The sequence below is a fragment of the Enhydra lutris genome, unplaced genomic scaffold, assembly GCF_002288905.1.
Source record: "Enhydra lutris kenyoni isolate GAN:26980312 unplaced genomic scaffold, ASM228890v2 scaffoldscaffold88, whole genome shotgun sequence".
In the NCBI taxonomy this organism is placed as follows: Eukaryota; Metazoa; Chordata; class Mammalia; order Carnivora; family Mustelidae; genus Enhydra; species Enhydra lutris.
In genome coordinates this window covers 1,051,000-1,065,037 of record NW_019154172.1, presented here as the reverse complement: position 1 = coordinate 1,065,037, position 14,038 = coordinate 1,051,000, and the positions used below count along the sequence as shown (strand labels likewise).

Here is a 14,038-nt window from a genome sequence, read left to right as displayed (position 1 = left end):
TCCATTAGCATGATAAATAGTTCTCCATCTCCTCACTTTCAATCTGTAGGTGTCTTTAGGTCTAAAATGAATTTTTTTGTAGGCAACATATAGATGGGTCTTGTTTTTTTATTCGTTCTGATACCCTACATCTTTTGACTGGAACATGTAGTCCATTTACATTTAGAGTAATTATTGATAGATATGAATTTAGTGCCATTGTATTACCTGTAAAATTGATGTTCCTGGAGATTTTCTCTGTTCCTTTCTAGTCTTTGTAGCTTTTGGTCTTTCTTTCACACTCAGTTTATGTATGTGTGTGTGTGTGTGTGTGTGTGTGTGTGTGTGTGTGTATAACTTGCAGACTGATTTAGTCATCACAAACTCCTTTAGTTTTTATTATTATTTTGTTTGTTTGTTTTTTGTCTTGAAAACTCTTTTCCTGTCCTATTCTGAATGACAGCCTTACTGGATAAAGTATGCTTGGCTGCACATTTTTCCCATTCTGCATGTTTAATATATCATACCACTTTTTTTCTGGCTTGCCATGTTTCTGTGGCTAGGTCTGGTGCAAACCTAATCTTCCCTTGTAGGTTAAGGACTTTTGCTCAATTGTGGCTTTTAGGGTTCTTTCCTTATCTCTGTCTTACTAATTTTGCTACAATATATCTTGGTGATGGCCTGCATTTGTTGATTTTGATGGGAGTTCTCTGTGTTTCCTGGATTTGGATGTCTGTTTCTTTCCCCAGAATAGGGGAGTTTTCAGCTATAATTTGCTTAAACAACCCCCTTCCCCTTTTTCCTCTCTTCTTCTGAAACTCCTATGATATGAATGCTATTACAGTTTATGGAGTCTGAGTTTCCTAAGTCTGCATTCGTGATCCAATACTTTTTTTTCCTCGTCTTCTCAGCTTCATTATTTACCATAATTTTATCTTCTATATCCTTACTCATTCCTCTGCTCTTCCTATCCTTGTGGTCATTACACCAGTTGGTTTTGCATCTCAGTTATAACCATTTTATTTTATTTTATTTTATTTTATATTTTACTTTATTTTTTAGCATGGCTAATGTTTAGGTTTTTTATAACTGTGGTAAGGGACTTCCTGGTGTCTTGTATGCTTTTCTGAAGCCCAGATAGTATCTTATGATTGTTGTTTAAAATTCAGATCAAGCATATTACTTTTATCTGTTTAGATTAGATTCCTGGCTGTGACCTCTTCTTGTTCTTTCTTTTTGTTCTTTCTTTTGGAATCAATTCTGCCATCTTGGCATATCATCTAGGTCTCTGTCTTCAGTGTGTTAGGAAAGCCTGCTATGTTTGCTGCTCCTGAGAGTAATGGCTTTATGATGAAGAGGGCTTATACTGTTCAGGGCATGGCACTTCAGAAATTGTTTCTGGTATATGCTTTCTGCACTGCTGCTGTGTTTTAGCTGCTCTTTCCCTCAGGTCAGTCTTCTGCAGAATTTCTCTTTGCCTGCAGTGGGGAGTGTTTGAACCTTGTCCACTGTGTGATGCATTTTAACTAGTTGTGTTTTGATCTGCTTGTTAAAAAAGGCTAGATCCTATTTACCCTAGAGCTGAAGCTTTGCAGAGCTCTATGGTCAGTAGAATTTGTGTGTGTGTGTGTGTGTGTGTGTGTGTGTGTGTGTGTGTGTGTGTGTTGGTCTTCTGGGTTAGGGTTCTGCTGCCCTAATTCTCAGGCAGTTTTGCCCTAGTGGAACTGCACCTGCAGGGCACAGTGGCATTGTGCTTGGTGGCTCCAGCCTCTACCAGGAGCACTGTATTTCTCACTGAAGTGGGTCAGTGGCATCAGCCCACTCTCTTGTCCCCAGAGTGGGACATTTACATCTGCCACTATTCAGAAAGGCCCTCATAGAAAAGCAGACAATCTCCCCTCTTGTGTCCCTGGCTTCTGTCAGACCCCTGCCTTTGTCCTGTCTGTGTCCAGGTTGTCTGTCCACCTGGAAGCACAGTGCTCCTGTGTTTTATCTCAGGCATGCTGCCTAGGCTTCAAACTCTAAATTTTAGGGATCTGGCAGGGCACAGGCTCATGCTGGTCCTCTGGGGGAGGGTCTCACAGTGCTAGGACTAGTGCTGGTTTGTTCCCAAAAGCAATTGCAAGAATGTGCAGGAGTTCAGAGTTTAGAGTAACATCCAGCAAAAAGCCAGTGTCCATGCTGGCTCTCCTCAGAAGATGTCTCTGCTCCTATGCTAATGAACAGAAGTCACTGGTTCTTTTGTCCCCAGAGGGGCCATGCCATCTCTCCAAAATGCACTCCAAGAGGGGCATTTTTCTCTCCTAGTGCAATCCAGGGGATTCTCAGACCATGCTCCCTGCTCCTGGCCTCCACCCTCCTTCTTCACAGGAATGTTTCTACGCTTACCAGGCTCTACCCTGGTGATGGCATGGACTTCTAAAACATGAGACTTTGAGTTCCATTTCTTATAAGAACTTGCAATAATAAGCCCCTCTCATTTTTCCCATTGATGATTTTGGGGAAGTGTTTTTCTTGTGCAATGCACCCTGTTCTCTCTCTCTCTCTCCTTTCTACCTGATCAAGGCTCCCTCCCCCTGCAGTTTCCATGACTCTTTTTCTCCCCTCTAAATAATTTCTCTGCACCTCCCATCTTCCATGATGTGTCTCCTTATCTCCCCCTAGTTATGCAGTTTATTCTTTCAATCTTCAGATAGATTTCTTAGGTATTCAGAATGATTTGATATTTATCTAGCTGTGTTAGGACCGAGGCAAGCATAGGGTCCCCCTATTTCTCCACCACCATAACTCCTCCCCTGTTTAGGGGTTGTTATTCAACCTAACACATTTCGTTTTCTTCTTGGAGATTGCCCTATCTTCTTGTAAACCAAAATGAAATGGAAAATGTGCTTTATACAGGAGCTAGTTATTTTGTTGTGGAAGACCCCTCAGAGTCTAATCTACCACACTGCCAGAGGCAGAAGTCCCCTTATAGTTTTTACACAGTTTTCCCAGACTCCACTTGAAACCTGTAGACCCAGTGTCCCTGAAGTTAGGTGGAAGAATCTATATTTTATTTTATTTTTTTTTAAAGATTTTACTTATTTGACAGACAGAGATCACAAGTAGGCAGAGCAGCAGGCAGAGAGAGAGGGGGAATCAGGCTCCCTGGTGAGCAGAGAGCCCAATGTGGGGCTCGATCCCAGGACCCTGGGATCATGACCTGAGCCGAAGGCAGAGGCTTAACCCACTGAGCCACCCAGGCGCCCCAAGAATCTACATTTTAAAACTACTTCTGAGATGATTATTATAATAAACCAGAGTTAAGAATTTCTACCTCATAACTTGTTCATATCCAGCAAGTGAGACATATGGGAGGTCAGAGCTGACACAGAGGAGGAGCCAAGGCTGTGGTTCCTGGCTCAATTCCTGGTAACACTGCCTTTCCCTTCTTGCCTACAAAGTTCCCAGTGGCCTTCTGCCATTTATTAGTAACCTTAAGTTGGCCTTCCTATGTGAACTTACATGTCAACAGAGACTTAACACTGTAGAATTAGAGCTTATCTACCTACTTAAATCTAGCTTGTCTTTTTTTTTTTTAAAAGATTTTATTTATTTATTTGTCAGAGAGAGAGAGGGAGAGAGAGCAAGCACAGGCAGACAGAATGGCAGGCAGAGGCAGAGGGAGAAGCAGGCTCCCTGATGAGCAAGGAGCCCGATGTGGGACTTGATCCCAGGATGCTGGGATCATGACCTGAGCTGAAGGCAGCTGCTTAACCAACTGAGCCACCCAGGCGTCCCTCTAGCTTGTCTTTTAAGGGCATTGCAAAAAAGTCTTTTCTGGTTGAAAACTTTTATGATCCATCTCTGACAAGTATAGAAATATGATATCTACTCTCTTCATATTTTTATAACTCTTGGAATCTTGTACAATATTTTCTCAACCAGATGCTCTTGTAGGGTAGAGGCCGTGTCAAATTCATTATCACAGCCCTGTATCCCTTAATCCATCATGTCAATAGTGATTGAAAGGGACACAGAACCTAGTTGCTCAGGAAGGTTTTATTGGTGCATTAGGATAGATGGGATAATAGACAGAAGGAAGAGATAAAAGTAGCTCTGAAACCCCCACAAACTGAGGAGAGTTTGGCATAAATGGGTGACTGGCTCTGTGTCTTCCTATTCCTGAGGGCGTCTGCACAGCAGAGCAGCTCAGAGAGGAGTTTAGGATAGAAAACACCTTGCAGAAAAGTTTTCATTGAGAAAGACCTAAGAGAGAAACACCATGATTAAGAACTAATGTCCAGAGACATGCCAATTGGACTGGTCAGGGCAGGACAAACCAACCCCTCTGCAGCTGTCTTCTTCCAGTACTGAACACTGGAGTCCAGGTCTGGGATATTCATGGCTTGTTGTTCTTGAAGTAGGAATATAGCCTCCTGGCTGTGAAGCCTCGCTTCCCTTCTGGCTGGGCTGATTCCTGGCCCTGGGCCGAAGGCATGCCAGTGTGCAGGCTGCCCTGCCCCTGCCTTGGGATCTCCATCTCCCTTGTGTGGTCATCCACCCAGGAGTGGGTTCTCTCTCTCTCTGCCCACCTGTCACACTGCATCTTGGGTGAGTGCTGCTCCAGTCCTGTCTGCCTGTCAGAGTGTTTGTCCCAGCCTGGGCCTGTCCTCCCAGCTTTTTCTCTCCTGCCTCATAGTGGCTCATTTGTGTCCATCTGTGACCACTGCCTGACTGTCTCTGGGTCTGTCCCTCATTTCTATCTCTTATGTCACTTGCATTGTGGCTCCTGTCCTGCTCCATGGCCTGGGTGTGTGTCTGGGTTTGTGACACTGCCTGTGTCTGAATCTGTTCTCCTGTCACCACTTCACTTGTTTGACACCTGTTTTGACCCTGGACCTTGGACCCTATGGTCTGGCCACAAGGAGCCCGATGTGGGACTTGATCCCAGGATGCTGGGATCATGACCTGAGCTGAAGGCAGCTGCTTAACCAACTGAGCCACCCAGGCGTCCCTCTAGCTTGTCTTTTAAGGGCATTGCAAAAAAGTCTTTTCTGGTTGAAAACTTTTATGATCCATCTCTGACAAGTATAGAAATATGATATCTACTCTCTTCATATTTTTATAACTCTTGGAATCTTGTACAATATTTTCTCAACCAGATGCTCTTGTAGGGTAGAGGCCGTGTCAAATTCATTATCACAGCCCTGTATCCCTTAATCCATCATGTCAATAGTGATTGAAAGGGACACAGAACCTAGTTGCTCAGGAAGGTTTTATTGGTGCATTAGGATAGATGGGATAATAGACAGAAGGAAGAGATAAAAGTAGCTCTGAAACCCCCACAAACTGAGGAGAGTTTGGCATAAATGGGTGACTGGCTCTGTGTCTTCCTATTCCTGAGGGCGTCTGCACAGCAGAGCAGCTCAGAGAGGAGTTTAGGATAGAAAACACCTTGCAGAAAAGTTTTCATTGAGAAAGACCTAAGAGAGAAACACCATGATTAAGAACTAATGTCCAGAGACATGCCAATTGGACTGGTCAGGGCAGGACAAACCAACCCCTCTGCAGCTGTCTTCTTCCAGTACTGAACACTGGAGTCCAGGTCTGGGATATTCATGGCTTGTTGTTCTTGAAGTAGGAATATAGCCTCCTGGCTGTGAAGCCTCGCTTCCCTTCTGGCTGGGCTGATTCCTGGCCCTGGGCCGAAGGCATGCCAGTGTGCAGGCTGCCCTGCCCCTGCCTTGGGATCTCCATCTCCCTTGTGTGGTCATCCACCCAGGAGTGGGTTCTCTCTCTCTCTGCCCACCTGTCACACTGCATCTTGGGTGAGTGCTGCTCCAGTCCTGTCTGCCTGTCAGAGTGTTTGTCCCAGCCTGGGCCTGTCCTCCCAGCTTTTTCTCTCCTGCCTCATAGTGGCTCATTTGTGTCCATCTGTGACCACTGCCTGACTGTCTCTGGGTCTGTCCCTCATTTCTATCTCTTATGTCACTTGCATTGTGGCTCCTGTCCTGCTCCATGGCCTGGGTGTGTGTCTGGGTTTGTGACACTGCCTGTGTCTGAATCTGTTCTCCTGTCACCACTTCACTTGTTTGACACCTGTTTTGACCCTGGACCTTGGACCCTATGGTCTGGCCATGGGAGGACTCCTGTAGCTGTGTGTCAGGGCTTCCTATCTGATGGCTCCTGTCTAGTTCCATGGCCTGGCTGGCACCTCCCGGTGTCTGAACACGTTCTCCTGTCAGTATCTGGCTTGCCTGGCTCCTGTCTTCACCCTGGACCTCAGACCCTCTGCTCTGGCCGTGGGAGGACTCCTGTAGCTGTGTGTCAGGGCTTCCTATCTGATGGCTCCTGTCTGGCTCCATGGCCCGGGTGGTACCTCCCAGTGTCTGAACATGTTCTGTTAGTATCTGGCTTGTCTGGCTCCTATCTTGACCCTGAACCTCAGTCCCTCTGGTCTAGCCATGGGTGGACTCCTGTGGCTGTGTGTCAGGGCTTTCTATATGATGGCTCCTATCCTGCTCCACATTCTGGTTTGCATCTGTCTGGGTCTGAGTTTCAGTTCTAGTCACTAATTCACTTGTCTGCTGTGCTCTGTCCTGTTCCCTGGTCTGTGACTGTCTCTCTGACTCCCTCTGTCTGGTCTGGTGACTCTTGTCTTCTCCCACTCTCTGGGTCTGCTGCACATATCTCCGAGCTTGTGTCTGCTGACTTTCTTTCTCTTGTCTCTGAGATTCAGACTGCCTATCCTGGCCAAGATCCTGAGCATGGTTCTGAGCCGCAACACCTGCCTGTCCCCTGGAGGCCAGAGTGTGCTGTACACATTGGCTCCTCTCGCAAATCTGTCCTTCCCTAGTCTGCCCCACCTCAGCTCTCTTGCTCTGTTCTTTCCTCAGCTCTTGTGAGGCCCCAGTGGGGAGGCTTCCAGACTCTTGAGATCCACAAGTCCCCTCAGAACTCTCACTCATTGTCTTGAAACAGGCTTGGGCGACTTTAAACACCAGGACCAGGAATTCCTTGAACTCCACAGTCACTGTATCATCTTCATCCAGCAGGTGCAGGACTTCATCCACAGTGGCAGGATCATGGGGTTTCTGTGGAGAAGAGACCAAGTCAGCATCCCTCACCTGAGGAAGGTGTGGTTGGGCCAGTGCACTCAGCTTTCAGGCTTCCCAACCCTGAACTTAGGAGTCCATCTGTGCTGGCTCCATACCACTCACATAGCTACAGCAGCCCTAACATGAAACCATTTTCAGTGTGCCGTCCTGCCCCTCTTGCAAGGGTAGAAAGCACTTTTTTTTTTTTTTTTTGTATCATCTGTGCCTGGCATAATTCCTGGCCTCTAGGAGAACTGGGTCAAGATTCAATAAAGAATGAATAAATGATTGAGCTTATAATGAGTCTTTGGGCTGTCCTCAGTCCCTGACCCCTGGCATTGAGCAGGATGCTCTCTAGCAAACCCAGCACCAGGAGTAACATAGCAGGAACATAGCCCAAAGGGAATTCTGTGAGATCCATGCTGAGGCTAAAGTGCTTTCTGAAGATGGGGTGGGTGGGGTCTGGTGGGACCACAAGTTGCCCTGAATACGCATCCTGTGTGTCTATACATTCCTGTCTCTAAGACCATCATCCTGGTTGCTTTAGGTAAACCAAAGACAGGGAGGGACAGGGAAATGCGTCAAGGTCCTAGGTCTGCTTTGTCAGTGGTTGGAGAAGTGGGGAGGGGCTCTTAGAGTGTACCCCCATCTGATAATAACCAACCTGTCCTTCAAAACTAATTTCTGATGTGAACACTCAACTAATATTTTTGAGCAACTGCAAGATACTGAACTATGCTTCTAATGCATTCTTATTAATGGGTGATCAAATTTCTGATAGACAAAGGAAGTAGTTACTATATTAGATTTAAGAAACACCAGAAAGCAGCAATTACTTTCATTTCTAGAATCTTCAAAGGCTCTGTTTCTTTCTGAGCTGTCCCCTGTGAGTCATTTCACCTTGTCTCTAAATTAGAATTAATTGAAATAAAGGTATTTTCTCTAAGGACCTGACCTGTGAACTGCTGTGACTGTCTCTTGCTCCTTTGCCTTTCCTGTCTCAGCTTGCAGAGCTGCCAGGAGGCCCAGTAGACCTGGATCCAGCGACTGCCACCTCAGATTCCTGAGGCAAAGCATCTGCAGGCAAATCTGTTTCATCTCTCCTCTCCTGCCCTCCCCACCTGGCCCGGCATGTCATACCACAATGACATCAGCAAACTCATGTTCCAGGAGCCTTTTCAGCTCCCCCCGGGTAAGCACTGGGCAGCTGCCCTCAGTCCTGGCGTAGCGCCCAAAGACTTCGATGATCCCATTAATGTTTTGCAATAACTGAGGCATCTTTGGACTCAGGCTGGAGAAAGAAACAAAGGCCCCTTGGGGGCTCCAAAGTCAACTTTAGTGTTTCCTCCTGCTTCTTCCCGGTCTTTTCTCGCATATTCAGCTCTGCTTCCCGTCTCTCCCCTTCTCTCCCTTTTTATTATGTTATTTTAGTCACCATATAGTACATCATTAATTTTTGATGTAGTGTTCCATGATTCATTGTTTACATATAACACTCAGTGCTCCATGCGATCTGTGTCCTCCTTAATACCTATCACCAGGATCACCCATCTCCCCCCCCCCACCTGCTCCCTCCCCTCTAAAACCCTGAGTTTGTCTTTTGGTGTCCATAGTCTTTGGTGGTTCGGTCTTTCTGTCTGGGTCTTCCCATCTCCTTTCCTACTTAATGGATTTTATGAATGGGAAGGAGAGACACACCGTGATTAACAGCAGGCTCCAGAATCAGGACTTCTATGCTACCTTCACCACCTACCTGGTGAGCTAGGGCAGGTTGCTTTGCCTTTCCATGCCTTGGTTTACTAATTGTGAAATGAAGATAATCCTATCAAATATATACTTTATAGGATTATTGTGAGGATTAAAAGAGATAATTCGTATAAAGCACTTGGCAGAGGCTGGCTTATACTAAGTGGCAGCTATTAAATATCATTATGATGTTATTATACACATACCTAATGTTTGTACATCTACGTAAACTACTGCTCACAAAGCACTTCCATATGCATCATCCCTTGTACTCCTTATATCTCCACTTTTTTTTTTTATAGGTGACAGATTCAGAGAAGTTAGATGATTTGTTCAAGGCCCCACAGATTGGGGGAACCAAGAAACACAAGGACCCATATCTCCTTAACCCAAATGCAGTGAATCTTCTATACTGTACCCTGTGGACAGTCTATCCAGTCAATGGTTGCCTGTCATATGGTGTAGGGTGCTGCTGCGAACACTGACAGTCAGTAAGTACATGTGTAAGTCAACCCCTTACCAAGCAGGAACACCAGGGGACTGACTCCGCCTTTTCTTGCTGCCTTTTGGCTAGGTGTTCAGGAAGAGGCTAGGCTACCAGCTATTGGCAATATTCCCAGTCCTAAGTTCCTCTAAATGTGACATCTGTCCTCAGCACTGAGACCTGTAAGGGAAGTCAGTTTGCCCATAGGTAGGTGGCTCCTGCCAGCTCACAGTGTTGGTGGCCTGTGAGGAATGGCTCCCAAATGAAGGGAGAGATTTTCCTTCTCATTAGCCAGGGATCTGGGCATAGCCTGAAGTGAGTCTTGGGTGCAGCTGATGGGCAAAATACAAAGGGACGTGGAGGTGCATTGAAGCAGAAGTCTCAGATACCAGGACATGGCATCAGAGATGGCAAGTTTCAAATGCAGGGGGATAAAGAAGGCTGCAAAGCTGGGATACCAGGAGAGGGCATCATGAGTTGAGAAGGAGAAGGCATGAGAGAAAGAAGGCCTGGATACAGAGTTGAGAGAAGGAAGGCCTGCGTACAGAGGCAGGAGAATGAAGGGAGGCAGGAGGGAGGGAGACTTGGCACTGGGAAAGGTGGAAAAATGTGGCTGAAGGCTACAGGTCCCAGGTGGGCTCTTCAGGGGGTGTTCTTTCTACCCATCCAGTAGCCAAAAATTTCAGGCAGACTTTGCTTTTGTACATCAAGGTACAAAACTCAGAATATTGTACCCCAACAGAGAAATGCAAAGATCCAATTTTTTTGTTGTTTACCACATGGCAAACCTTAATACTGACCTATAAATAGTAAAAATAATATGACTTTTTAGTTATACTTCAGATCCCTTTGGATAAATCTGTAAACTCATCTTGCCTAAATATGGCCCTCAGGTGGAGGAGGACAACCACATAAGCCACTTCCTCTGTGACAAGTTTCAAGCCCATTGTCAGGTTGGCAGGAGTAACCTGTTCTGACCTCCCAGACTCTGAGCAGGGCAAAGAGGCTTCCAGAACATTAAGAATAAGACACCTTTGATGTACAGAAAGGCACATGGGTGGTTCCATTGCTGCTGCTAAAACAGGTTTTGGTGGGAGAAGCTGTTGCCAGGCTAACCACAGGGGAGAAGGAAAGAGCGCCATGGCTTCAGAAGAGCATCCTCTCCCACATGCACATACCCAGTCATCAGAGCGGATACTTTCTGCCCACACTTGGCACCACAGGGCTGTGGCCTGGATCTGACAGCCTGGTTTTATGAGCTCAGATCACTAAGACACAGAATGAGAAAGAGGATTCTCAGGAGGGCACTTACCTAATGCACAGACAAGATGAGCAAGTGGCAGTTAGGCGATGTATGGAGTACCAGGTCAGCAGCACAGGAAACTTTTGTAGGGGATTTAATGGAGGCTAGTGTTTTAGATAGGCCATCCCCACCCCATGGGAAGGATTGATTCATATGAGGCTTGGCCCAGCCCAGCCTCACTTCCCTTCTTGTCTGTTTCACCTGCTGACATGTGGCTGTTTTAGCTTAATGAGCAGGCCCTCTTACTACCCTCGGTGCCCTTCCTGATTCCCTCCTTGGGTCTGTCTCCTCATATGAGGGAAACTCTTTTCTGTTGTGTTGGGCTCAGCAGTGCTTGGCCCAGGTCGGGGCTGGTGAACACTCTTCGTCTCGATGTGACTGCAAAGTCATGGACTCCTTTTTTTTTTTTTTAAATTTTTAAAGGAAAAGTGAATTGGGGGAGAGGGGGGGGGGGTGGACCATGAGGGGGGGTGGGCTTGGGGAGGCGGGGGGGGGGTGTGGGGGGGGGGGGGGGGGGGGAGATGGGTGAGTCTGGTGGTGGGTATTAAGGAGGGCATGTATTGCATAGAGCACTGGGTGTGATGCATAAACAATGAATCTTGGAACACTTAAAAAATAAAATAAAAGTAAAAAAAAGTACTAAAAAATAAAAAGAAATTTCCATCTATTGAGGGCTATCCTTTTCACTTTGGGAAGCTACGCATGTTTATCTGGCAATGTTGCCATTACTTAGAACATTCTTAGAATTCTTGTTTTGGAATTGCCTCTCATGCCAAGTTCATGAGTCATGCAAGAAATTCAATATCATTTCTTTTGGTTGGGTCTCATTTTTTTATTAAAAAAGGTTATCAAGCAGAGAAAGTCAATTATCATATGGTTTCACTTACTTGTGGAACGTAAGGGATAACATGGAGGACATTAGGATAAGGAAAGGAATAGTGAAAGGGGAGAAATCAGAGGGGGAGATGAACCATGAGAGACTGTGGACTCCAAGAAACAAACAGGGTTTTAGAGGGGGTGGGCGTGGGGGGATGGTTGAGCCTGGTGGTGGGTATTAAGGAGGGCACATATTGCATGGATCACTGGGTGTTATATGTAAACAGTGAATCTTGGACCACTACATCAAGAACTAATGATATACTGTATGGTGATTAACATAACACACACACACACACACACACACACACACACACACACACACATGAGTTTAATACCCCCATCCTGTGGGTAGGCACCATTTTACAACTGGTGGGAGAAGAGGCTTAAGATAATTAAGTGCAATCCTCTCATTGAAAAGATAGAGAACTCAACTGGTCAACCAATCAGCAAATATTTATGGAAAGCCTATTCTATTTCAGACATAGGGCTAGGCCTGAGGGAAACTATGGAACAGGATGCCAGCAGTTTCTACTCTTACAAGTTTGTCGCCTGGCAGTCCCAGGAGAAAGTCCTCAAGAGATTAACAGTACTGGTAATTACTGCTTGATTTACTTTGATTTGATTTAATTTTCATTACCACCTCATTTCATTGGATCCTCATAACTAACTTGGTGGCTTATGTAAATGAAGGCACCAAGAACCCTTAGAGAAGTAGTTACTCTGAAGACTAGATGGGTGCATCAGAGCCCTCAATTTCTGGCCACAGTTCCCCTCTATGACAATGTGGCACTTTATAAACATCAAATTTTTCTGTGGGTGAAGAACTATCATCCTTGAAGTTGATGAGAAGTAAACATTCTGAGCTTGAAGCCAAGTCCCAAAGGAGCTCCTGACACACATTTTTGCAGAAAGTACATGTAGTTTCTGGAAAGGATTCTTTGCAGTCCTCACTTGTCTGCATGCAGCCCACAGGAAAGGCAATGACAATCAGGACGGGAAGGTGCAGTAAGGGTCTTGGCTGCAAAGACTGGCAGAGCGAAGGCAGCCCTGCAGTGATGGCAAGTCCCAGTAAGAGGAGCAGAGTGAGATGCAACCTACAGGAGGGCCATCTGCATGGAGAGGGGCTGGCTCCAGTCCCTGGTGGGAATCCCATCCCAGAGGCTGTTATGGTAACTGGTCAGTTCAGAGAAGGTCAGTGTGAGAGGGAGGTTGGGGAACAAGAGGGGTCCTGCAGATTAATTAGATCCTCCTTCTGTGAGTGGTGTGCTAAGCTTTATCTGAAGGGGCTTTGAACCTCCAGAAATGTTTGGGAATTAAGGGAAAGTAAGTTTGGGAAGTAAGCCGAGTGCTTTATCTATGAGGTAACTCTGAGGTAGGTATCATTACATCCAGTTTACTGATGAAGAAACTGAGGTACAGAGATGTTAAGTAAACTACACAAGGTCACATACCTAGAAAGCGTTAGAGTTAAATTTGAAGTTAGGTCTGCCTGCCTCCAAAGCCCATGTGTTTCCATGAGGCAGGACAGAGCTTTGGGAAGTGGCTGGCAGGGGTGGGTGGGGCTGGGGGGGATAAGGCTGTGTGATGGTCGGGACTGACAGGCTCTGAAGATGTAAAAGTGTTGTCTGTGAAGTTTGTGAGGAGTTATTACAAATAAGTGACTTTACTCTGTAGTCACATCCTTTGGGTTTGGGAGGCAGAGAGAGGTCAAGGACCCTGTCTGAAGTTGAATCGAACTCTTATCCTATGTTCACTTTGCCTTGGAATAAACAGAAATATCTCAACAAAACAAATTCAGTTTTACACTGTGATTCCTTCTTACACACTCACTCAGAAATCTTTACTGATGTTCACTTCATTTATATTTGTTTTTTTATTCACCATATAATAAGCACAACATTTGTTTTTGATGTAGTGTTCCATGATTCAGTTTGCCTATAATACCCAGTGCTCTGTGCAATATATGCCCTCCTTAATACCCATCACTGGGTTAACCTATCCCCCCACTCCCCTCCCCTCTAAAATCCTCAGTTTATTTCTTGGGGTCCATTGCCTGTCATGGTTCATCTCCTCCTTTGATTCCCACCCCCGCTTCATTTTCCCCTTGCTTCTCCTATTGTCCTCCATGCTATTCCTTATGTTCCACAGATAAGTGAAACCATATGATAATTCATATTTCTGCAAGCACCTAACAAACCTATCTTTTCTACATTTAGGGGGCTACAAATGAAGAATAAGTTTCTGCTTCCTAGGGAATAAGTCTAGCTGGGAGAACAGGCCATGAACACCCCAAAGAACTATTTAATAATGGAAGATGAGGTGTTGTAAATGTAGATCTGTAAAACCAAATACCTTCACTTGCACCCTAGAGCACAGAATGGTGACATGGGGCAGGGGACTGGCAATGGGGAATGCTGGGAGGGTGCCATTTGAGTCTCCCCTTAAAAGGCAGAAGATGAAAAAAATCCCATAATTTTGGGTCTCACCCTCAGAAAAGAACAAAAACAGGCCTGAAAACCAGAAAGCATTACCTGCAGTATCATGTGCAGTGAGAGAAGTCATCTGTCA

At 45.7% G+C, this 14,038-nt stretch overlaps 1 protein-coding gene across 1 annotated transcript; it reads right to left on the bottom strand.

The window, feature by feature from the left end:
- Window positions 1-4,360: 4,360 nt before the first annotated feature.
- Window positions 4,361-8,336, bottom strand: LOC111161940 (cornulin). Its single transcript, XM_022526011.1, is given in 5 exon segments — window positions 4,361-4,530; window positions 4,533-4,977; window positions 5,121-5,176; window positions 5,903-7,055; window positions 8,199-8,336. Coding segments are annotated over 5 exon segments (1,962 nt in total).
- Window positions 8,337-14,038: the final 5,702 nt, after the last annotated feature.